General features: G+C 42.0%; 1 protein-coding gene and 2 long non-coding RNA genes across 4 annotated transcripts; 2 read left to right on the top strand and 1 right to left on the bottom strand.

The window, feature by feature from the left end:
• Nucleotides 1-4,572: 4,572 nt before the first annotated feature.
• LOC131678666 (uncharacterized) lies at nucleotides 4,573-10,590 on the bottom strand. The gene is made up of 3 exons (XR_009303717.1): nucleotides 10,320-10,590; nucleotides 5,817-6,026; nucleotides 4,573-4,722 (listed from the first exon to the last, which is right to left on the bottom strand). It is a non-coding gene; the product is annotated as an uncharacterized LOC131678666 (long non-coding RNA).
• A 2,090-nt stretch (nucleotides 10,591-12,680) lies between these two features.
• LOC131680451 (uncharacterized) lies at nucleotides 12,681-14,264 on the top strand. The gene has a single exon (XM_058961163.1). It carries the CDS (start codon nucleotides 12,681-12,683, stop codon nucleotides 14,262-14,264), a length of 1,584 nt encoding a protein of 527 aa, XP_058817146.1.
• A 7,405-nt stretch (nucleotides 14,265-21,669) lies between these two features.
• Nucleotides 21,670-24,419, top strand: LOC131678663 (uncharacterized). Of its 2 annotated transcripts, XR_009303715.1 has the most exons (5): nucleotides 21,670-22,993; nucleotides 23,063-23,206; nucleotides 23,267-23,435; nucleotides 23,704-23,884; nucleotides 23,938-24,419. It is a non-coding gene; the product is annotated as an uncharacterized LOC131678663 (long non-coding RNA). The 2 variants fall into 2 exon arrangements; XR_009303714.1 differs by having other exon boundaries at nucleotides 23,704-24,419.
• The last annotated feature ends 1,940 nt before the right edge of the window (nucleotides 24,420-26,359 follow it).

Raw genomic sequence — 26,359 nt, 5'->3', positions numbered from 1 at the left:
CGTTTGTTTATGTTTTCCGTTTGTTTTATCGGTTTTATCGAAGAAATATGGCAATAGTACTTATACTTGGAACAATGTGACATCTTGTATCGTCTTGCCCGAAAACATAACCGCCATTTTCATTTTATGCAAACTGTCGCGACTCTCATGCGCCGAACCTCCATCTATCACCTTGGCTCGAGAAGCAGACCAGGATTTGGTTCAGTGCCAACATGCTAACAATAAATTACCTAATTATAAGAAACCTAACTTTACCATGCAAATGAATTGTCACAGAATAGAAGCGAGACACTAAAGGTGAGATTTGATCTGATAGGCCTACAGTAATTATATTTACATGCTAAATTTCTTTCTTAAAATAGCTTAACCTAAATTGTACTTAGATCTAGCAATCTAATACTACTTAAAGCTAATTGATTAAAACTAAAACAAAAGGTAAATGAATTAAATGTCGTTGAAATATTGTAAACTAAATATAACCTAATTATAGAATTTTCCACGTGCGGCAAAGAAAACTGCCCATGCTACTATAGTTGCTTATACTACAAGCTAAATCAGACACTAAACGTAAGTAACTTATATTAACTAAAACTACAATGAACTATTATGTATACCTAATGAAAATTATATACAAACGCAGGAAATTTTTAACCGTCTGCGCCAGGAATAAAGTGAACCGTCGGAAACCGTCGATTTAGTTGTAATTGCAACAAATTAAAAATTTCGTTTATACGCGATCGGATTGTGCAATAAGTCGCTAGAATGTCGAAAGGCAAAGGTCTCTCTCAGGTGGTCGATCCCCCTTCCGGCACGAGTTGTAGAATATGCCAATCTCCGGACAACAGCCGTATGGTGTGCTGTGATGAATGCAGTCAATGGCACCATTTCAAGTGTGTGGGCGTCGACGAGAAAATAGCGTATGTTGACTGGAGCTGTACGAAATGCATTGAAGCAAAGGCAGCTCAGGGCGCATTCGAATTCTCTACGCCTCTAGCACCAGGAGCAACGGATCAGCAGGAGTCACTAGTCAGCCAGGCACGTCTAGCGGAGATCAATGACTTACGGGGGAAGCTAAATCAGCTACAGCGAAGATTCGATGAGCAGCAAAACTCCTACGAACAGCGTATACGAGAGAAGAAATTGGAAGTAGAAAGGTCTTTATTGAGACAGCAACATGAGTTCGACCAACGTTTACAAGCCCTGGAAACGCGTCGAATCACACCAAATGCCAACTCTACAGTAATCCCACATGTGAACAATGTGCCGGCGCAAACCATCCCGAATATTACGGAGCAAATTGAGCAAAAGCTAACAGTATTGGCGGAGAAGCAGGCGCTTGAGAGGAAGCATCTCGAGGAACGTCTACAACTGCACTTCGGTGTGAGAAATTCTGTACCAGGTCTCGGTAGTCAGACAGCGTCGTAGAACGGAAAAGTGCCTGAATATATTCCATCGACCTATAACGCAGCATTTCCTTCGTTCGACGAACCGTTTGAGCTGAGCAGAAGTCAGCTTACTGCCCTCCAAGCGATTGCTAAAGATTTACCGTTTTTCACAGGGGACCCGGAAGAATGGCCCCTGTTTATTGCAAGCTACGAGAACTCTACAAGAATGTGTGGTTTTAGCGAGGAAGAGAATTTGCTTCGATTGCAACGCAGCCTAAAGGGGAAGGCATTGGAGGCTGTTCGTAGCCGGCTTCTATATCCATCTGGATTGGGAGGTGTCATAAATACATTGCGTACGTTATTTGGCCGTCCGGAAATTATAGTGCACTCCTTGATATGTCGCATCCGCTTATTGACTTCGGTGTTGCTGTTCAGAACATGTGCGCTGCAATAAAGGCGTGTGGGTTACAAGAGCATCTGTGTAACGTAGTCCTTCTGCAAGAGTTGGTTGAAAGGTTACCGCCCACTGTCAAGCTCACTTGGGCGATGCATCGGCAGCAGATGAGTGCTGTGACACTCCCAGACTTCAGCGACTGGCTTGGAACGTTAGTAGAAGCGGCGTGCATCATAACCATACCACCTACTGTCCCTACTTATGGAATGAAGACGGAAAAACGTATTCGCAGAGAGGATGTGCACGTGCATGTCGATGGCGATAGCGTACCAACATCTACTAACACGATGGTCTCTGAACCAGCCATCCAGGAATGCGTCATTTGTCGTGGAGTATGTAGCAGTCCTGCCACTTGCAAGAAATTTCTGGCTCTTACGACGGACGATCGATGGATGATATTGAAGCAACAAAAGCTTTGTCGAAAATGTTTAAAAAAGCATTTCGGAACGTGTGAGGTGAAAAAATCGTGTGGCAGAAACGGGTGCTCCTATATGCACAACGAATTACTGCATGACGATACCAGATATCAACCTAAGATAGCGCAGACACAATATTCCGAGAGACAGGCAACTATTACTCAGAATACACATATTGGTAGCGTTGGAAGAGTCTTATTCCGTTATGTTCCTGTAATTATTCACGGTCGTGGCACGTCGGTGAGAACGTATGCCTTCTTGGATGACGGGTCCTCAGCAACGTTGATGGAGCATAGCCTCTTGAAAGAGCTACGTATGGAGGGTGAACCACAATCTTTATGTCTCAACTGGACATCGAACCAGCATCGCGAGGAGAAGGATTCAGTGAAACTTTCGTTGGAAATCTCAGGAATCAATAGCGAGCGCAAAACATATCTACTACCTAAAGTACATACTGTTGGCCATCTCGCATTACCACGCCAATCTGTGTCGTTTGATGACATGGCTCGTAGGTATAGTCATTTGCAAGGGCTGAAGATTGAGTCATATAGCAACGTTTCTCCCAGGATACTGATAGGGATTGATAATTGCCGCTTGGGCCATGCCATTGATAGTCACGAAGGAGATGTAGACGAACCCACTGCGACTAAAACACGTCTTGGTTGGCTTTTGTATGGGCCATGCTCATTTACACCTAGTTTGTCGGCACCGGAAAATGCGGCACACCATAGCTTCCACATATGTCCATGTAGTAAAGAAGTGGACGCGAATCTACAAATGTCCCTCAAGGAATACTTTTCGCTTGACAGTATGGGTGTAGCAGATGCGACTAAGCTTGTAACAAGTGGTTTAGTTTCGTCCAAGACTGTTGAGATTTTCGCGTTTCGTAATTTTGGTGTTTATTTGTGTATAGTGAGTGTCAAGACAATAAATGTAAGATCTAACGGTAAGCAGCCCACCCAACACCCACATAGCACGCAGCCATCCATCACATGCAGCAGTTTCCACCACCCACCACTGGTAGCGCATATCGAAGGAAGTAGGCGGCCATGGAGGGCCATGGGGCGGAATATGTGGACGACTGAGGGGTCAACGATCGAGGTTCGAGGTGAACGACCAGGACTAAAAAACGCCATTAGCCTGGTAACCACCTAGCAAAGCGGTACGAAAAGTTGAAGTGGAAGATAAAGTTTTGAGCAGTGATTACATTTAAGTGACGAAAGAGGAAGCGAATAAGGAGAAGACAACCAGGACCCTTCGGTTTTACCCTAGGAAACTTCCAGAGCGTGCTAGACCGCCGGAGTTTCCCGACCCGTCAACCAGCATAAAAGCGCGATATAGTTGCGACCGCCATCGTGGAGTCAAGGCCGACGCCATTCCTATCGGCCTCCTAAAAGCTGCCTGGATACGTTACCACATTCAGGCCAGCACAGCAGGTTTACCAAGGTCCTTCTGCAGGCAACGAGACGCCGTTAATAACCAGCGTAGATTCCGTGGCCGCCCCGCGAGCTGCGACGGAAACGGTGAACACCACTGAGCACGACGGCGAAGCAGCAGTAGCCGAAGGGGCCCCGAAACAATAGCAGGTGTAGTGCCACCATCGGCACCCGAGGTAGGAGTAGCTTAAGAAAGTGGGAAAAGTGCTCAACCAACAGAAGAATAAAAAAGTGACATCGATATCCGGAAATATAGTGGGTTTTTTACTTGAAGGTCAAACAAGTGTTTTCTTGGCAATAGTTCGCGATCGCAAGCCTTCCCTGAGAAGTGTAGAGGGGGGTCTCATAAGTGCTGGGAGTAACGACCCCGCCAGTTTACACTTTGGCACCCAACGTTAAAGTAGAGTCGCGAATATTGTTCGATATAGAAACACTTGAAGACCAGGAACTTGATTGCAGAAGTCTATGGGAAAACTTCCAAAGTTCTTGAGCGGGATTGATCGGTGTCACTTAAAAAAAATCTAGCACTGTTGAGCGAAACATTTTTTGAAAAACAACTTGTTGATTTTGAGGGATCTTGATTGTCTGTAAACGTGAGAATTGCGATCCACCATTGATAGAAATCGATTAAAAAAACAAGTTATAATAAAGTAAATATTTTATCGCGCAAAACATTTTCATTTGTGGAGTGAATCGATTTCGGACAGCGGGAATAAAAACACCAAACAGAACCTGAAATTTATTGAAGTTAACGGTAGAAACATAACTAAGTTGTAAATTTTAAAAATAAATTTGCTTTCACAAGGAAAGTGTGTAAACTGATTTCGTTTCTAATTTGACATTTTTATTGTTCAGAATATTCCTTTGATTGAACGCGTTTCGTAGCGATGGAACACTCTCATTTAGCAGCGCAGTATCATGCGATGAATACAGCCCACTTAGCGGTGGATGAGCTTGAACACGAACTTCAAATTCGCAACATAAACCTGGATGCTCCACGTAGTCAGTTGGAGAGAAGACTCTGACATCGCCTGAAAATAGAAAAAGGTCAGGGAAATGTTGAGTTTGGGTTTGTAAGCGAATCGGTAGAACAAGAGTTAGGATTGTGTGACGAAATAATGAATGAGGTTACAAGAGCAGTGGAAGGCCGAAAATCAAAAAAAAGCACCAGAGCGAAAGTTTAAAACGAAGTTAATCCATGTCCTTTTTAGAATGGAAAGACTGAAAGCTTACGTTGTTGAAGAGGCAGACTTGAATAGTTTAGCGATGATTGCCGGGAATTGTGTGAGAATGTTGAATGAGTACTATTCGATCACGTCCCACCTCCCAGAAGTGAGAGAGGCCGAACTTGCCATTGTTAATGAAAGCTTGATTCGAGCGCGGAGGGAGGAAAACCGAATAGACCTGATTGAAGGGGAAGAGGAAGAGTCAGAAGAAGAAAGGGTAGAGCAGGTTAGTTCAGATGAAGATGAGCGTAGGAATCCAGGACAAAGAGAGGAACGTAATACTGGAGTGGATGAAAATGTTGCTGTGGGTGGTGATGTAGAAAACGTGGCGGATAGGGAGAAGGAAAAGCTAATTGTAGAGAATAGGGAGTTGTTAACAGTTGTGGATCAATTGTTACAGCGCATCCATGCCTTGGAAGCAAAGCAAACTGCAAATCGGGTGCAGGAAGATCGGTACAAAATCACCGACAGTACACAGATAGACGAGGCAGTGAACAAAGTAGGTGAGCAGAAAAAAGGGAAGCATTCAAATTTTTTGGAATGGTTGAAAGAAAAGGGCAGTTCGTTGAACAGTTCGCGGAATCCGGAAATAAACGCGTTAGATCGAAAAACTGAGATAGTAGATAACAGGTTAGAGAAGTTAACCGGAAGTCACCGCTTACCAGTACACAAATGGTCGGTCCGTTATGATGGGATGGACAATGGGAGAAGGCTTAACGAGTTTTTGAAGGAGGTAGAGTTTAACAGACGGTCAGAAGGGCTCTCAGAGGTGGAATTGTTCCAGTATGCTCATCATTTATTTACGTACAAAGCAAGATCGTGGTTTATGGAAGTGAACGGGGAGAACGAATTGGGAAGCTGAGAGAATTTAGTACAAGAGCTTAAACACGAATTCTTACCCGTTGATATCGATTACGTGTACGAACGGCATGCTAATAGTAGGAAACAGGGTGCCAGGGAGAAATTCCAGGACTACTATTTAGATATGGTCCGGATCTTCCGTAGTCTTTCGTGTCCGTGGGATGAGAAACGGAAATTTGACGTTCTGTTTCGTAACACCCGCGAAGATTGTCGAATCGCCATGTTAGCTGCCAATATTTCCAGCATACCTAGAATGAAGGAATTTGGTAAAAGGTTCGATTCGATAAATTGGCAAATGTACCAGAGAAGAGACAGTAGATTTTCCTCTAAAACAGGCCAAATAGATGAGATCAGTCAGCAGCGTCCACCTTTCCACAGGAACTCTAATCAGTTCCAGAATAGAGGGAAAAATCAAAACCAACAGCCAAAATCAGAATTCAATAGGAACTTTCAAAAGGATTCGTGGGAACAACGAAGACAGCATAGTGAACAGAAGATAGATGAAAATACAAAGAGGCTAGAGAAAACCGGACCAAATCCTGACAACAGAGGTCCACAGAGGTCAAAGAGTCCAATCGCAGGTCCCAGTGGAACTAGTGCCCTTCATAGGATCGTAAGAGCATATATTCCCGCAAGGAGAGGAATGTGCTTCAATTGCCATGAAGAAGGTCACGGTTACGCGAATTGCCCTAAGAAGCGGATGGTATTCTGTGAACGTTGTGGATTCCCAGGTTTTCCAATCAAGGATTGTCCTTACTGTCAGTCAAAAAACGACCATACGACTGCTCAGTGAGGCGAGACAGTCCAATGCATAGCGCCACAAGACCTCACGAAGGATTGGAAGAGAACTCGACGGAAATACTTCAACAACTTGGTTATGCAAAAGTGGACGAAGAAGTTACCGGGGATGCAGAGATTGCTACTGTGCTCGTAACCCTCAACGGTGACTCTGGACCATTTGCAAAAGTTGAGGTGTTGGGGATTTCCATCATTGGGTTGCTTGATAGTGGTGCAGCGAGGACAGTGTTAGGGATAGGAGGAAAGAAATTGATTAGCAAACTAAATTTGAAATTGAAACCCACGAATGTTAATCTGAAGACAGCAGCAGGACAAAATTTAGAGGTGTTAGGATGTACCGACTTACCAATAACTTTTAATGGACAAACGAAGCTTTTACCCGTGTTGGTTGCACCGAATCTAAGTCGAAGGTGTATTTTAGGATACGACTTCTGGCAGAAATTCGGGATCCGGCCAACAGTGGAGGACTTCGTCGAAGCGGTCGACGTTAGTGAGGGAGATATCCTAGAAAATAAAGAAGAATTAAGCGAGGATCAAAAGAGACAGTTGGAGGAAGTTAAAAAGTTGTTCTTGATAGCTAGTCCAGGGGTATTCGGAAAAACAGATTTGATAGAGCATAGAATAGAAATCGAGGAGAAGTTTCGAGGGGCAGACCCAGTGCGGAAAAATCCGTATCCGTGGAGCCCCGAGATACACAAGAAAATTCACAGATCTCTGGACAACATGCTGATGGAAGGCATCATTGAACCTTCGGACTCTGACTGGGCTTTACCGGTAGTACCAGTGAAAAAAAGAGATAGTGATGAGGTAAGGCTTTGTCTCGACGCTAGAAAGCTAAATGAGCGAACAAAGAGGGATGCGTATCCTTTACCCCATCAAAATAGGATTTTAAGCCATTTAGGGCCATTTAAATTCTTGTCTACGATTGACCTGTCGCAAGCCTTTCTACAGGTGCCCCTAAATCAAGAGTCACGGAAGTATACGGCTTTCTCGATACCAGGAAAGGGTCTGTACTAGTTTACTCGTTTACCGTTTGGACTAGTAAATAGTCCGGCCACTTTGAGCAAACTGATGGACAGAGTCTTGGGCTATGGTGTCCTTGAGCCATTTATATTCGTATATTTCGACGACATCGTAGTCGCGAGTCACACGTTTGACGAGCACATACAAAAGCTTAAAGAGCTGGCTAGACGGTTGAAGGAGGCAAATTTACATATTAATTTGAATAAATCAAACTTTTGCTGCTACGAACTGCCTTATCTGGGCTATATCTTATCCCAAGACGGACTTCGGCCTAATCCAGATCGAGTTAGAGCGATTCTTGGATATGAGGCCCCTAGTTCCGATTCCTCGGTATGGTTAATTACTACCGCAGGTTCATCGACAAGTTTAGCGAACTCACCACACCTGTCACCGACTTGTTGCAAAACAAGCCGAAGAGGGTGCGGTGGACTGAGGCAGCAGAAGAAGCTTTTCAAGCCATCAAGGAGAGACTGATCTCAGCTCCTGTGATGGCTAACCCAGACTTTAGCCTCCCGTTTTGCGTTCAAACCGACGCCAGTGATTCCGCTCTTGCTGGTGTGCTTACTCAAGTTCAAGGTGGAGAAGAGCGAGTGATTGCGTACCACTCGGAAAAGCTCAAAGGCGCCGAACTAAACTATCACGCAGCAGAGAAGGAAGGGTTAGCCGCCCTTCGCTGTATAGAGAAGTTCCGTTGCTATATTGAGGGTACCAGATTCACTCTCGTGACAGACTCTTCGGCATTAACTTTCATTATGAAAGCCAAATGGAAGTCGTCTTCACGTTTGAGCCGCTGGAGTATTACTCTCCAACAGTACGACATGGAAGTCAGACACAGGAAAGGGAAGGAGAATATTGTACCGGATGCTCTGTCACGGTCGATTGAAGTACTTGAGGTGGAGGTAGAAGATAGATGGTACAGGAATTTGTATGAGGCAGTAGAAACAGATCCCGAGAAGTACATCGGCTTCCGGATCGACGGCGGGAAATTGTACAAATTTGTGTCCACCCGGTCCGACGTTTTGGACTACCGGTTCGAATGGAAAGAGTGTGTTCCGGAATCAGCTCGTTTCCGAATAGTAGAGCAAGAACACGATGCTCACTTGCACATCGGTTTCGAGAAATGTATTGAAAAGCTTAAAAGAAGGTACTATTGGCCGCGTATGAGTGCTGACCTGAAAATGCACATCAGTAACTGCGTACCTTGCAAGGAAAATAAACATTCCACAAAATCAACAACCCCAGAAAAGGGTAAGCAAAGGGTGGCAACGAGACCGTTTCAGATTGTATGCATGGACTACATACAGTCACTTCCCCGAAGCAAGCAGGGCAATGCACATTTATTGGTCGTTATGGACATATTTTCTAAATATTGCATGCTTGTTCCGGTGAAGAAGATTTCGTCTGTTAGTCTATGCTGCATTCTGGAAGACAGGTGGTTGCGAAAGCTTTCCGTACCTCAGTTCGTCATTACGGACAATGCAACAACGTTTCTGTCCAAAGAATTTCAGAATTTGTTGCTGAAATATGAAATTCAACACTGGGCGAACGCGCGACATCGGAGTCAAGCCAACCCAGCAGAACGCTTGAACAGGACGATCAACGCGATGATACGCACTTACGTCCGCCAAGACCAACGACTGTGGGATACTAAAATCTCTGAGATGGAATACATTCTCAACAACACTGTACATGCTTCGACCAAATTTACCCCCTATCGCATTATTTTCGGACATGAAATGGTAACACGAGGGTCGGATCATCGGTTAGAGGAGGATAGAGTACTATCTGAGGAAGAGAGGATGAAAAGATTGAGAGGAGTGAGCAGAAAGAGTTTCGAGTTGGTGAGAGAAAACCTTCGTAAATGCCACGAAAGTACAAAGCGACAATACGATTTGCGCCACAAGCGATACTCACCAACCTTCGACATTGGTCAGAGTGTCTTCAAGCGAACCTTTGGTCAATCGTCAGCAAGCAAAGTCTTCAACGCCAAGTTGGGTCCACAGTATGTTCCGTGTATTATAATGGCGAAAAAAGGCTCCAGTTCCTATGAAGTCTCGGACGTAAAAGGAAAACGGTTGGGAGTATTTTCAGCAGCTGACTTGAAAGCATAATCAAGTGATGCGAAATGCACGCAAAGGAGAGAGGGAGGAACTCTAGTTCCTGAGAAATGAGAATGCGAGCTGGAGGAGGCAATTTTCCGAAAACATATTCGTCTGGAAAATCAGCCCAAATTCACTCACGAGGTCTCAGATCAAAGAAGGAACTAGTTTTCGCCAAAAAGGGTGGATTTAGCCAAGTACCCAAATCGTTGCAACGAAACAAAGGCCGGAAATCAAAGAATTTGTTGTGAATTTTAGATGTTTTAATTTGTAGAGAAGGAAAGAGATCGCGAAAACGGAAAATTTAGAGTTGTAGAAAGGAGGAATATTATGAAATATAAAATAGATTGAAACTGCAATGCATGCACTAAATAACTTGTATGCAATATTGCAAATAGGAATCTAATGTTGTGATACAGCTTACGGGTGATGATCATGTGTGATCATGTGGAATGTGTGATCAGCAGAACTGCGACAACGACCTTGGAACCTACGAACAGAACAATAGAATGCGAACGAACACAAGGTTTCCACATATCCAATTGGTTATGTTGAAACGAAATACCAAATAGCAAATATCATGCAGATCTAACATATAATAACAATAAGATTAATACTTACCTGTGCCAGATTGCGCACTTATCCTGATTCTAGCTAAAACCCCATCAAGCCACATCACCACGTTTTGCAATAGCAGAATAGTTTGACAGGTCTTGACAGCTCGGTTCAGCGAAATGATCACATACACAGATGAAAATGATAACGTTATCACAAAATGCGCATGTAGAGTTGGTTAGAGCAGTGCAACTCCGACATAATGAAATGTTTCACTCCGCGGAGAAATATTTCAAACCGTGCCTTGGCGCGACTTTGTAAATAATTTGTATAGAAATAATTCCGGAATATAATTATTAAGTTCTAAAAAAAAAATAAAAAAAAGATTATAAAAATATTTTTAAAACAAAAAAAAATTGCATGATTTTGTTCGAATTTTTAGATTTTGTAAATAGACTAGTATATATATTTTAATTCGTTTCTCGTCAGTTTTGGTTGTGTATATCAGTGTTTTGGGTTCGCTGGAAACCGGAATCGTAAGATGTTGATGGTCAGTAACAGGTTTCGACCTTGAAACAGTGAGGAGTTGGATTACCAACAATGATAACTTATGACCCCGACCCAAGGTAACACTGAAAAGTAAAATGCGATTCTTTCTCTAGCGACACTTGACCCTTTTAAAGGATAACAAAAAAAATATCACAATTTCGTTTTGTTATTCAGAGCTAAAAAAAATAAGAAGTGATCTGTCAATTTTTGTTCCTGAATGTTTGGTTCAGAGGTACGCGTCAATTAACTAGTGTTCTTGTGTATTTGTGATTTAAAAAAATATTAGCTTCACTAATATTTTTTACCCGAGTTGGGGGAGAGTGTAACAAGTGGTTTAGTTTCGTCCAAGACTGTTGAGATTTTCGCGTTTCGTAATTTTGGTGTTTATTTGTGTATAGTGAGTGTCAAGAAAATAAATGTAAGATCTAACGGTAAGCAGCCCACCCAACACCCACATAGCACGCAGCCATCCATCACATGCAGCAGTTTCCACCACCCACCACTGTTAGCGCATATCGAAGGAAGTAGGCGGCCATGGAGGGCCATGGGGCGGAATATGTGGACGACTGAGGGGTCAACGGTCGAGGTTCGAGGTGAACGACCAGGACTAAAAAACGCCATTAGCCTGGTAACCACCTAGCAAAGCGGTACGAAAAGTTGAAGTGGAAGATAAAGTTTTGAGCAGTGATTACATTTAAGTGACGAAAGAGGAAGCGAATAAGGAGAAGACAACCAGGACCCTTCGGTTTTACCCTAGGAAACCTCCAGAGCGTGCTAGACTGCCGGAGTTTCCCGACCCGTCAACCAGCATAAAAGCGCGATATAGTTGCGACCGCCATCGTGGAGTCAAGGCCGACGCCATTCCTATCGGCCTCCTAAAAGCTGCCTGGATACGTTACCACATTCAGGCCAGCACAGCAGGTTTACCAAGGTCCTTCTGCAGGCAACGAGACGCCGTTAATAACCAGCGTAGATTCCGTGGCCGCCCCGCGAGCTACGACGGAAACGGTGAACACCACTGAGCACGACGGCGAAGCAGCAGTAGCCGAAGGGGCCCCGAAACAACAGCAGGTGTAGTGCCACCATCGGCACCCGAGGTAGGAGTAGCTTAAGAAAGTGGGAAAAGTGCTCAACCAACAGAAGAATAAAAAAGTGACATCGATATCCGGAAATATAGTGGGTTTTTTACTTGAAGGTCAAACAAGTGTTTTCTTGGCAATAGTTCGCGATCGCAAGCCTTCCCTGAGAAGTGTAGAGGGGGGTCTCATAAGTGCTGGGAGTAACGACCCCGCCAGGTTACAAGCCAAGGATGGAGAAAGAGCTAACAAATTGCTGACATCACTCACTCAGGTAAAAGGCGACAGATACGAGACAGGGCTTTTATGGAAATACGACAACGTGAAACTACCGGAGAGCAGAACGATGGCGCTCAAGCGACTGGTTTGTCTAGAGAAACGAATGCAGAAAGACCCAAATCTACTTGAATCATTGAAGAGGCACATCCACGAATATGAGCAAAAGGGTTATATCAGGCGGCTTACTCCTGTGGAAGCTACAGCAAAGCCTCAACGATGCTGGTACCTACCGATATTTCCTGTTCAGAATCCAAACAATCCACACAAACTCCGGATAGTTTAGGACGCGGCTGCCTCCGTCGCTGGGATATCACTGAACTCTCTTCTTTTGACCGGTCCAGACCAGTTAGCCTCCTTACTGTCAGTCCTGCATAAGTTCCGAGAATTCCGTGTTGCCATAACAGGGGACATCAGACAAATGTTCCATCAAGTGATGGTCAACGAAACAGACCAACAATGTCAAAGGTTTCTTTGGCGCGACGGTGATTCAAGCCGCGATCCCGACGTATTTATCATGAAAGTAATGACCTTTGGCGCTACTTGTTCGCCCAGTTGTGCTCAGTTTGTGAAAAACCACAACGCACAACAGTTTGAAAATCAGTTCCCCAGAGCGGTCGAAGCCATTGTTGACGAGCACTACGTGGACGACATGCTGTCCAGTGTGGAATCAGAGGAGGAAGCGATCAAACTAGCTAAGGACGTACGCTTCATCCACGCTCAGGCTGGGTTTGAGATTCGACACTGGCTGTCAAACTCACAGCACGTAATCGAAGCACTGAATGCCGGACTAGACACGGAGAAGAGTTTGAATATCGGCAACGAACCAGCGACGGAGAAAATCTTAGGCATGTGGTGGTGCACAACTACGGATTCGTTTACGTTCAAGGTATCTCTGAGGATTGACAGAGCACTACTCTCAGGAAAGGCAATTCCAACGAAAAGGCAGGTACTAAGAACGCTTATGATGGTTAATGATCGTGTGGCCCCATTACGTTTCGTCTCAATACCGAAGCTCGAATTGCAGGCTGCAGTGCTAGGTGCTTGTCTGGCTAACAGTATCGTTGAGTCGCATAAGCTAAAACCGTCCCAGAGATTTTTCTGGACAGACTCACGGGATGTGATTTGCTGGCTCAATTCTGACCATCGTCGGTATAGTCAATTCGTGGCGTTCAGGGTCAGTGAATTGCTGGACTCATCGGATGTCTCGGAATGGAACTGGATATCGACTAATCAAAATGTCGCCGACGAGGCCACGAAATGGCGGAAGTTGCCAAGCCTTGAGCCGTCCAGCCGTAGGTTTCATGCTCCAGATTTTCTGTGGAAATTGACACAAGAGTTTCCATTGTCGAACCAAAACTTTGGCACGACATCGGAAGAACTTCGTGCGCACTCGCTTCATCATCTCACTCGAGAACCGTCGATTAAGTTTGAAGACTTTTCGAGCTGGATTCGTTTAGTACGGCGCATAGCATGTATCTGTCGCTTTCCGCGAAACATCCGTTCCAGGTTACTAAAACAAGCACCGGTGTGTGGTCCGTTGACTAAGGATGAATTTATAGCTGCTGAGATTGTGATCTATAAACTCGTCCAATCTACGAGTTTCGCCGAGGAACTACAGATATTAGGAAGAGCTAAAACGCAAAGCGGAAAAACACGACATACACTACCAAAAGGTAGCTCACTGTATAAACTCAATCCAGTTCTCGATACGAATGGTATTCTTCGGATGCTCGGTCGCATAGACGCGTGCGAATATGTAGACGAAACAACAAAGCACCCAATCTTGCTCCCAAAAAAGCATCACGTTACCGATCTTATAATTGCAAATATCCACGAACGCTATCTGCACCAAAATCATCAAACTACTCTGAACGAGGTTCGCACTAAATATTACGTGCCAAGTCTTCGATCCGTATATCGCCGAGTCCGTCGTAGCTGCCAGCACTGTAAAATAAAAGATGCTCTGCCTCAGCCTCCAATAATGGGCAACCTTCCGCCCATGCGTCTTAAGGCCTTCTCTCGGCCTTTCTCGTATATCGGAATAGATTATTTCGGGCCTATGCAAGTCGTCCTTGGCCGTAGGGTCGAAAAACGTTGGGGGTTCTGATAACCTGCATGACCACGCGAGCCATACATTTGGAGTTAGCTCACTCGCTTACGACAGATTCATGCATTCTTGCACTGCGAAATTTCATCGCCAGGAGAGGTATGCCAATTGAAATTATAAGCGACCGGGGAACAAATTTCACTGGCGCGAGTCGGGTTCTGAAAGAAGCCTTGAAAAATATCGACCAAGAGAAACTGATGAAGCATTTCGTTAGCGTAGATACGAAGTGGTCATTTAATCCACCTGCATCGTCGCATTTCGGAGGCTGTTGGGAGAGACTAATTCAGTCAGTTAAAAAGACTCTGGATGAAATTAAGCAGAAGCGCCTGCCAACCGACGAACTGCTTCGAAATATGCTCGCTGAAATTGAAATGATAATTAACTCTAGACCGCTTACTGAGTTGCCGCTGGAAGAGGAAATATCAGACCCGCTGACACCTAACCACTTACTATTAGGCTCATCTAACGGCTCAAAGCCACCGATCGCGTTTGACGATAGCGGCGCCGCACTAAACCGAACGTGGAAGATGTCACAAGTCTATGCCAATGAATTTTGGAAACGTTGGGTTGCAGAATACCTTCCGACGCTTACTCGAAGAGCCAAATGGTTTCAACCAGTAAAACCAATAGCTGTGGGGGACATCGTAGTGATCGTTGATAACGATTTCCCCAAGAACTGCTGGCCGAAAGGGCGCGTCATTGATGTCAGCATGCCCAAGGATGGACAAGTTCGTCGAGCTACCGTGCAGACTTCGACTGGGGTATTCGAGAGACCTGCGGTCAAACTCGCTGTACTAGATGTCGGTTCAATCAATAGCACGTCGGATTAATAATCGCGACGCACTGAGGGGGAGTGTCGCGACTCTCATGCGCCGAACCTCCATCTATCACCTTGGCTCGAGAAGCAGACCATGATTTGGTTCAGTGCCAACATGCTAACAATAAATTACCTAATTATAAGAAACCTAACTTTACCATGCAAATGAATTGTCACAGAATAGAAGCGAGACACTAAAGGTGAGATTTGATCTGATAGGCCTACAGTAATTATAATTACATGCTAAATTTCTTTCTTAAAATAGCTTAACCTAAATTGTACTTAGATCTAGCAATCTAATACTACTTAAAGCTAATTGATTAAAACTAAAACAAAAGGTAAATGAATTAAATGTCGTTGAAATATTGTAAACTAAATATAACCTAATTATAGAATTTTCCACGTGCGGCAAAGAAAATTGTCCATGCTACTATAGTTGCTTATACTACAAGCTAAATCAGACACTAAACGTAAGTAACTTATATTAACTAAAACTACAATGAACCATTATGTATACCTAATGAAAATTATATACAAACGCAGGAAATTTTTAACCATCTGCGCCAGGAATAAAGTGAGGTTATAAATTCGGAAACCGTCGATTTAGTTGTAATTGCAACACAAACCAAAACAAACAAAATGGTCCAGAAATGTGAAATGCATTCCTGTCGAAGTGTCCAAGGTAAGAATTGTTCAAAATCATTTCGTATTTTCCTGCACGACGCTGATCGGTGAGCAGATACATTTTTGGATCTTGCCAATTTAACTGGTTCGGCGTAACGAATCTAACCGGATGTATGCAATGGATTCGAATTTGTCGATCCGCGGAACTGACGGAAAAATTCAACTTTGGCATGGTGCAGGAGTTACGAAAACTGAAGATACGCTTAGACCATATTCAATCTAGATATATTTAATGATCCGTCGCAACCCAACAGCATCGCCGAAAGGGTCATTTTCAGGACCAAAAGAATTAAATTATATTTTCCTACAGCGATTGCTCATTACCATCCAAGACGAAGCACCCACTGGACAATTGGAGACCCAGCCAATTTTCAAGCGAATGAGCTTTCTACCAACCGTAACATTTCCCAAGTTGTAACAAAATTAAACTCTTCCATAGCCTACATAATGAGTTTTCACCTACAGAAAGCGTTAAAAATGAAATCGTTGATGCGAATTGATCCTGATATTGGCAAGGAAATTTTAGGGGTTGTATCTCCGTGATCCTGATCCAATGATGACCTCGATAGCACAGCCGACTCTTTAAAAATAGGCTACATAGCCTTGTTCTTATAGTAAAAGTAAACGCTAGCATGGAAAATAAAATAAAGAGTACAAGATGTCTCCGGGATTCCAAATGAGCGACGGCAAAGAAGAGTAAATAGAGACAAAAATCAATCATACGACCAATTCACGACAAAAATTGTTTTCTTCACACGAAAAGAAAAACAATTTTGTTGATGCTTAATTTCCCGCAACAATAAATGGTTGTGTTGGGTTTTGAAAATGAAGTCGTAGCTCTGCATTCTTTAAATTTGTCAATTGCAATAATTATGCCATGGAAAATTTAAGTACGTGATATAGGCGTTTTTCTATTTCGCTCTTCAAATATACCAACTGCAACAATGCTCCTACCTTTCATCTACTATCTTGTAATTGACAAGCGGTGTGGGCATTGTTGCCAGTACTTCCATTGAAAAAAAAATGTTGTCCCATGGTTGCCAGAATCACATTTTGTGCAATGTGTTCAACAGATGTCGCTAGTATACCGTGGGCGATGATTTTTTTAGAATTTTCTTCGAGCTGTTACGTCTGTTTGTCTGTGAAATAGCTCTCTTAAAGTATTTATAATGGTGTTGAAATGCTCTATTTCGCCGTAAAACTTATTCGGGGGACGTACAATTCCGGTTGGTTATATGCCAATATGAAAATAATCCGACCGAAAAGTTATTTTCGATTTGTTTTCCTCCATCTATGACAGGTGGAGGAAAACAACCGTTGAACACACTAATACAGTTACAGATTGTCAAGTACTCTATACAAATCCTATCGAGCAGCAAGTGTCACCCCGGCCAAGCAAGGGTCCAAAAAGCACCGCTACCCGACCAGGAGAAAATAGCTGGCCAGTAACCGGAGCATACTATTTACTGGTATCATACCGAAACCTGGTATTAATTAATTATTAATACTTCATTGAGGTATTAAGCCGGTATTAAAGAAACATTCTTCAATACCTGCTTAATACCTCAATCAGGTATAATACTTTATTTAAGTATTATTTATGTATTCCAGTGACTTTTACAAATACTAAACCAATACCTTATTGAATACCTCCATTTAGTGAATTTTGTTATTGGAAGTTTGAAAATGTTTTAATATTATTCAGGTATTATAATAACTCGTTTCATTATCAACTAGTTATTCCTAATACATATCTCAGTTATTATTTCAGGTATTTTACCTCTTATGCAAGGCTCCTCAATACCTTATTGTGATGTTCAAGTATTGGGTACAGTATACTTGAAGTTGGTATTCCGAAGGTATTTTCTTCTGCTCGGGTATGTAACCTATCATCTACCACCTCATACACGAAATCAACGCAAAATATAACATATAACATATAACGAAAAGAAAAAGAACAAAAACCTTCGTTCTGTCACGCGCACAGACAATGCTTGTCAGACTCCAGTCCTGATACTGATTCCATGCCGAATGATTCGAAACGCACACATATACGAGCGAACCTGCAACGGGAGAGTGAAAGAGACTCGCACCCCAAGCCCGTCCGAGCACACATTCGACCCACACCAGTGTTTGTGGGACATTGTCGTTGGTTCTACATGCACGATTGAACGATATAAAACATCGTTTTCAAACACCACACGTCAATTGAGTCTAACAGTAAAATCCAACGGCAAGTGTGCCGATGATCGCCAAACACACAATCAACAAGAGTCCATCCATGCTCCCCTCCCCCTTTAGCCACCACGGCTCAATCATCAAGCATTCAATCAAACATTCGCAAATGGTTCACACCATGCAGAGTCGAAGCAGCGATGCCAGATTTACAGATATGTCTGTATTTTACAGACTTTTGATGGTTAAAAGAGTAACAGTGTTTAACAAAATTGCACTAGAACAATTGTATCCAAATTCGAGCGATTCCTTCACAATAGTTTTCTAATTTCAAGCTAATAATAACCTAGTGCAAATAGGATTTACACAACCATCTACAGACTTTTACAGACATTTTAATTATTCATTTCACAAAAACATGTGGCATCGCTGAGTCGAAGGCAAATGCACACACTGCCGAACAGCCAGCGGAAGAGAAAGTAAAAGAGAACGTACCAGTCAAAAAGTTGGGACACGAAAGGGCTGAGTGTGTGTGTGTGTGTGTGTGTGTGTGTGTGTGTGTGCCACCACACGACACGGAAGGATTGGACGACTCGAAAATGGGCGCTGCACACTGTCGCTGGTGTCACTCACACTCGCATGCGCCACGTATATAAAAAAACAACACGATACACACATTACTCCAAGCACTCACATCGATTGAGCCGAGGGGCGATCTCCTTCTGTTGAAGTAACTCGCACTGATACGGTTCCGATATTGTTGATATGAGATGAATGTTAATATGAGAAATAAACGTGTACTTATCGTTTTGCTGGTACTTAATGGAGCCAATTATCGCCTTTGATAAGGCCGAGAGACATCGGGAGTAAACACGCAGCCTCACGTACGCCTATATATTTCGGATTTAGGAACACAAACCAAAATTTTCTGACGATACTATTTTGTCACTGTACGCCTTCGACATTTCGGAAATTAATGGTTTAATGCCCCCCACTGGAGTATTCTGCCGTTCTACGCCCAATAGGGATCTTTAATTTGGAAAAATTGTGTCAGTTTTACATAGGTATTGATAGCGGGTGTCCTTACGAGCACACTCATATCATTTTTAAACTTTAATTATTCTTTTCTGATTTTTAAATTAAAAAAAATTCAAATTAAATTCAACCAACAAACTGACAGTTGTCCTGCTAAATGACGTATCTGCAAATATCTCGTTCGCCTCATTGTTAACCGGGACAGCACCCCACTCAGCATGATCTAGTACTTTTGCTATCCGCTAGCAGGCTGCCATCCCAAGTTTCATATGCAAACTATGGTACACTGAAAATCAAAGTTACCTATTTTTTGGGTTAAATTTGCTCACTGGGAAGTTTATACATGGGCAACCCAAAATTAGGTAGAAATTTGAACATGGCGATTACCCATAATTTGAGTTGGTCGCTGTGAACTTCGTGTTGGGTAGGAATTGAATAATAATGTCTACTCAAATTCAAGTTCATCGCTTTGTACTTATATTTTGGGTAGCCCATTTCAAACAAAGTAGTAGGTAATGTTTTTGACAGCCATTGTTATTGTTGTGAATAAAATTGCATGAAGTGGCTCTGGAAAAGAATGGTAATTATAATGCATAATGCAATAATTTCAATTAAAATTAATGATTAATTTATTTCAGCCTAGAAAGTTAGGATAAAGCAATTAGCGCTGGATCTAAAACATGAGTCGGTGAGTACTGAAACGTTGTTAATTTTTTGATTGTGGGTTCATGTTGAGTTGCTCATATCATTCAAATAGCGGCCACCGCATCATTCCGAAACCCGATCGGACCTCGAAAGACACATTGAACTCGTTGATGATTCATATTTTTTGGAAATGTCTGAAATGCATATCGCTAGAGTTAAAATAGAATATAACTACTAGAGGGTAATGGCAGCGGCTAGCGGTGATTAAATATTTTCTCGCTCTTACATATGATGGGCCCATTAGATTGACATTTGTTGCTCCTGACACACGCAGGTTAAAGTAATGAGTAACAATAGCAGCTACAACGTGATACAGTTTGGCAATTATATACCAAATGTTCCAGGCTGCAACAATTCTAATTTTAGTCTATTGATCAAAAGCAGGCAAAAACCTCAAGCGGTGTGAATTTAGTAAACGGGGTAATTCTAAAAGATATGACGAAATGTTGAATGTTAAAAGGTCGAAATTGATTGAAAATAACAAAGGTAATGTTACTAAAGGTTTAATGAAAAAAGGTAAAAATTCAAAAAAAAAAAAGAATAATGTATTCTCACCGTTATGACGCGTCACCTCACCTAGTTTGGTGAGGTGAGAGCGAAAAAGCGATCACCGCAGTCACTTAGGTGACTATAGTCACCTAAGGTGACAGAAGTCACCTGGCAGAGCGATTCCAATAATCATTTTGAGTGACGACGGTCACCGTAAGATGGAAAAAAGTGAACAAATTCTCGCCTAAAAAATGTAGGTGATTAGAACCAAAAAGTGTTGCGTTTACATTCAGATTTTTTTTTTAATTTTCGGGTAACATTTCCTTTTGGATAATAGTAGTTGGGAAGTTTCCGAATGACGTAAATTGATGATAGGCGTTTTTTTGAAATTCAAGATGGCGTTAATATAGATGTCATTTGAAAGGTAGTGTTTAGTAGAAGGCAAAAAATGATGGTTGGAGCCATTTAAAAATCCAAGATGGTGGATTCCAATTATCACAAAACACTGAAAACGAAAATCAGCATGGGTGTCATTTGAAAGGTAGTAATTAGTAGATGGCAAAAATTGATAATTGGCGCCATTTTGAGTTCAATTATGGCGGCTTCCGGTTACTACAAAACATTGAAAACCATCATCAATATGGGTGTCAATTAAATGGTAGTGTTCAGTAGAAGGCAAAAATTAATGATTGGCGCCATTCCAAAATCAAAGATGGCGGCTTCCGGTTGCCACAAAACACTGAAAATCACCACCAATATGGGTGTCATTCGAAAGGTAGTTATTAGAAGGCGAAAATTGGTTCCATTTGGAAAACCAAGATGGCCGCTTTCGGTTATCACAAAACACCGTAAATCACCATTAATATGGATGTCATTGGAAAGGTAGTAATTAGTAGAAGGCGAAAATTGACGATTGAAGCCATTTGAAATCCAAGATGGCGGCTTCCGGTTACCACAAAACATCAAAAACCATTATCAATATGGTTGTCATTTGAAAGGTATTGATTAGTAGAAGCCATAAATCGACGATTGGCGCCATTTTGAAATCTAAGACGATTGACTTGGTTTGTTTGATAGAGCCCATCAAACGAATTTTCATGTGAGAGGTGACAGAATGGGGTCAATACACTGACAAAATCGGGGGTAGACTGAATCAGGCACAGACAATATCGCCCAGTGAGTACATTTTCTGCAGAGACCGCTCTGCTAGATTTCTGGAAGTCTTGGTTTGGCAGCCCTGTCAGATTTCTGCGCGAATCCTGTCGCGTTAGTTGAGCTAGGACGAACTCGGTTTCGCTCGCGTTTTCTGGCAAATTTTGACAGGAACCGAGCTAAACCCTGGCGTAACTCGGATATAAACTGTGTAAAGATCCTGGCAATTCCTACCTGGTAGAATTTAGCACGAATCGAACAAAACATCTGACAAAGATGTGGCAGGAACCGTACAGAGATCTTGGCCGTACATTTCTGGCTCGATTCTGGATAAAAGTGAGCAGCATCGGTTGGTTTAACCGCTTCTGTCAGAAACGGTTGTTGCATTTGAGCGAATTCGTTGCCAGAATTCTCGCACAAATCGCGCAAAATGCTCGCAGAAACTCTGTCAGCATCAATTTCGCTTTGTTCAACTTTTGCTAACTTTCTGCTTGCCACGCAGACCGGGCGGTGGCTGATAATATTGGGTCTTCCCTATATTTCTAAGTACTTCGATAACTATGTTTCTAGAATCATCCATTTCGTAAACTAGCATTCGGTGAAATGGAAATCGTCATACTGACGCTCTTCCTTTTTTCAAATCATCTATCTATTGCTTTTAACCCTTTCATGTCCAAAGTTTTTCTAGTGCATGCAGGGTTTCAAAACTATTTTTCCTTGAAAAAAGTGAGGTTAAGAAACACGAAATCTTTCTTTCATAAAGATAGGAGCTTCCCTCGCAGCGCTAGAAGCTGCTCAATTTCTACCTTCTAATGGTCAATTCCCCTAGAATATTCGATTTGAAACACATTTTGCTTAGTGACCGCACCCCACAACCCATAACTCTGGAATCGGAAATCGGATCGAGATGAAATTTAATAGCCATTTACGGGGATAAAACACCTTTCATTTGAGACCAAGTTTGGTCGAATCTCCGGGAAACAAATGAGACTGTAATTCTGAATTTGGATACTTCCGCCGGGGCTTCCGGAACCGACGATGGTGGCCAATGTGACCAAAGAGACTTTTAATGGCTGTTAGTGACCTAGTACTACAAATCTAAGTAGATGTGGCACCATTTTGAAAAAGTTTTCACCTTTATACATTACAGAATTTTGAAAATCGACATTGTCTGCGTAATCGTACTCTTCACTCTGCAATTCCGGAACCGGAAGTCGGATCCATTATAAACTTAATAGCAGCCTATAGGAATGTTGTATCTTTCATTTGAGACTAAGTTTATGAAAATCGGTTCAGCCATCTCTAAGAAAAGTGAGTGAGATTGTGGTCACATACACACACAGAATTGACGGATTGAATCGAATGGTATATGTCACTCGGGCCTCCGGGTCTCCGTTTAAAAGACGGTTTTCAGAGCAGTTTTCTATTGAGAAAGGCAAAACGTAAATCGTACGAATAAGTTATAGCAAATAGTGGCACATTTTATACTTTTATAATTAGTGGCTCATGTCCCTTCAGATTTGACCGCACTTACCGCTTGATGACGTCCCAGTTTGATATTTCTTTTGAGTGTTTTGAGAAAACGAAAATCATCAACGCAGGCCTGGATACGGTTAAAGAAATATAAACAAATTTTGGTATCCTCGCATCGTTGTCCGGAGCAGTTGGATATGTAAGGATATTTATTATTTTTAATCTAGTCCTGTAATTGAATTCTATTAATCCAATCGTATATTTAAAGCATTGTCATCATTACCCCCAGGGTTGAAAAATTGATTCGGTTCTGTGACTCCCAATCTAAAGACTAATGCGTGCGGCATCGAAGAATTTATTCCGTGCATTTTAGGTCGTCTTGTTTCATACACCTATTAAATCTATCTAAAGGGTAAATGTTGCAAAATTACACAAACTAAACATTAAAAATCTGACACGTTTCATTTTGTAGATGATGATCGAGTTGCACTTTTTGTTGCCAACGAACGGAAAACAGCGACCAGCTGCTGCATTTGCTCCACCACCCGTTTTTTCTAAGAGATCAGAGATGTGTATTTTCGCTCTGCAGTTTGTTGCTTTTAGCTAAATAGTTGAAGAAATTTTTCTCCTCAAAATATTTGGTAAGTAAATAAGAACAATTTTGCATGTAATATAAGTTGTTATCGTGGGCGTGGAAACGACATTTATTCACTATTACTTGTGGATACACTGGAAGATAAACTAATGGCGTTTTCGTTTTTGACTCTGCACCGCACCAGTGTAGTCGGTGCTACACTCATTCAAACCTGAGGGTAATCAGTTTATCTCTTTTTTTGCATTACACCGGTGTAGCACCAAGAAAAAACGAAAGCGCCATAAGACTAATTTAATTTCTACCACATTTTATAGATTATTTCTGCTGCCTCTGCACTCCTTGCTGTCGTTCGATTCCGTTCACGTAGCTTCGACGTGCTGCCTCGTGGATCGTGAACTCGTTGGTAGCGAGCCGCGTGGCTTGTTTCGATATTCCACCTGTTGCTATGGGCCTTGGTTGCGTTTAGATGACCTCGCATCTGCGTGGTGACTTCAGGTATGGTTAAGATGATCGGTTGTGGTATAACGTATATATAACATTTTTTGCAGAAAACTATTCAGTCATGTCAAACTAAGGCTTCCAATAGTCAACACCGGTGAAACAACGTCATCTCGGTTATTGACTTCAGATACATCGATCAATACGGAACATTTGAACAAGACTGTAGCTTACCCGAGCTCCGAGCCACTACAATTCCATTTGACTTTAGTCATACCGGCTGGAATATAATATAGAATTCTGGCTGTCTAAGAGACAAGTATTTTAATTGTGCATTCATTTTTTTTTGTTTTTTGTTGATGATTAATTCATTTCAAATATATTTGTAGTTGGGACTGTGTCCACATTTGTAATTATGGCGCCACTGACATATGAGCAAGCGTATGGGGGATAGACCACTAGTGAATAATTGTTCTTAAACCTGAGGGGTATCCACCCATATTGATGATGGTTTTAAGTGTTTTGTTACCAGCCGCCATCTTGGATTTCAAAATGACGCCAATCATCAATTTTCACTTTCTACTAATTACTATCTTTCAAATGACCCTCATATTGATGGTGGTTTTCAGTGTTTTGTGGTAACCGGAAGGCGCCATCTTGGATTTCAAAATGGCACCAATCATCGATTTTTATCTTCTACTAATTACTACCTTTCAAATGACACCCATATTGATGATGGTTTTCAGTGTTTTATGGTAACAGGAAGCCGCCATCTTGGATTTCAAAATGGCGCCAATCATCAATTTTCGCCTTCTAACAATTACTACCTTTCAAATGACCCTCATATTGATGGTGGTTTTCAGTGTTTTGTGGTAACCGGAAGCCGCCATCTTGGATTTCAAAATGGCACCAATCATCGATTTTTATCTTCTACTAATTACTACCTTTCAAACACTGAAAAAAATCCAAACGTTAATTCTATTTGCTTCAAACCGCTTAAAATTCATATGAAGAAGAAATGCTATTGTTATCACGCGCACACATAGCTTCAATGTGTCAACTGTATAAACTATGTATGCACACACATAAGTTATATGTGCATATTGTTATAGAGTGGGGTTTTATGTGTCTAATAGTTATGAAATGTGAATGTAAGATTAATATTTCTTGTAAATACACACATTAGGTTTATGTGCCAGCAAATAGTGTCTATATGCCTCCGTTAATTGCAAAAATCTATGTGTAAAATCAATAGGCATAACGTTTACTTTTTTTTGAGTGAATGACACCCATATTGATGATGGTTTTCAGTGTTTTGTGGTAACGGGAAGCCGCCATCTTGGATTTCAAAATGGCGTCAATCATCAATTTTCGCCTTCTAACAATTACTACCTTTCAAATGACCATCATATTGACGGTGGTTTTCAGTGTTTTGTGGTAACCGGAAGCCGCCATCTTGGATTTCAAAATGGCACCAATCATTGATTTTTATGTTCTACTAATTACTACCTTTCAAATGACCCCCATATTGATGGTGGTTTTTAGTGTTTTGTGGTAACCGGAAACCGCCATCTTGGATTTCAAAATGGCGCCAATCATCAATTTTCGCCTTCAACTAATCAATACCTTTCAAATGACACCCATATTTATGGTAGTTTCAAGTGTTTTATGGTAACCGGAAGCCGCCATCTTGGATTTCAAAATGGCGCTAATAATCAATTTACAGCTTCTACGAATGGCTACTTTTCAAATGATACCCATATTGATGGTTGTTCTTAGTGCGAATGCCAAGCCTCCATATAAGCCTAAATTTTCGGTTACCCGAACGTTACCGAAATTTTGGATTATCCGCTCGTTATAAATGTTGGGTTATGCGCTCAGTACTCAAACTTTGGGTTATCCGCTCTTTACTCAAATTTTGGGTTATCTGCTCAGTACTCAAATTTTCGGTTATCCGCTCAGTACTCAAATTTTGGGTTATCCGCTCAGTACTCAAATGTTGGGTTATCCGCTCGTTACTCAAATTTTGGGTTATTCCATCGTTACTTAAACTTTGGGTTACCCGCTCTGTACCCAACGCATGGGTTATCTGTAACCCAAACTTTGGGTAGTCCTCACACTACCCAAAATTTAAGTTCAAAGCTTGTTACCCAAAAGTGAGGAGATGCACTTTAGTCCATTTTGGGTAGGATTCTACCCAAAATTAGGTAACGGCTGGTAAGCGTGTAGATCTGATAAGGCAACCTATAGAATCGTACAAGTCGCATGGGCTTGGATGTGTTATTGTCCTAAAAGGAAACAAACTAAAAAATGTTTTTTTCAATAGTTTCTGGCCTACAAATTGAAAAAGGACTAAGATATTAACTCACGGTACTATTCTGCATCAGGATATGCCTTAACCCGCACACCCCTAAAGATCCCTATTGTCCCATGTTGCAAAACTGGCAACTGAGAAAAACGCGATTGAAGATGAAAATTGTATTAGCCATCTGGAGGGATACGGTGTAACAAATAAAGCTTTATTGTCCAAAA

Source organism: Topomyia yanbarensis, chromosome 2 (genome assembly GCF_030247195.1).
Source record: "Topomyia yanbarensis strain Yona2022 chromosome 2, ASM3024719v1, whole genome shotgun sequence".
Taxonomy (NCBI): Eukaryota; Metazoa; Arthropoda; class Insecta; order Diptera; family Culicidae; genus Topomyia; species Topomyia yanbarensis.
The sequence above is the reverse complement of the archived record's forward strand: the minus strand, read 5'-3'. Positions and strand labels throughout refer to the sequence as shown.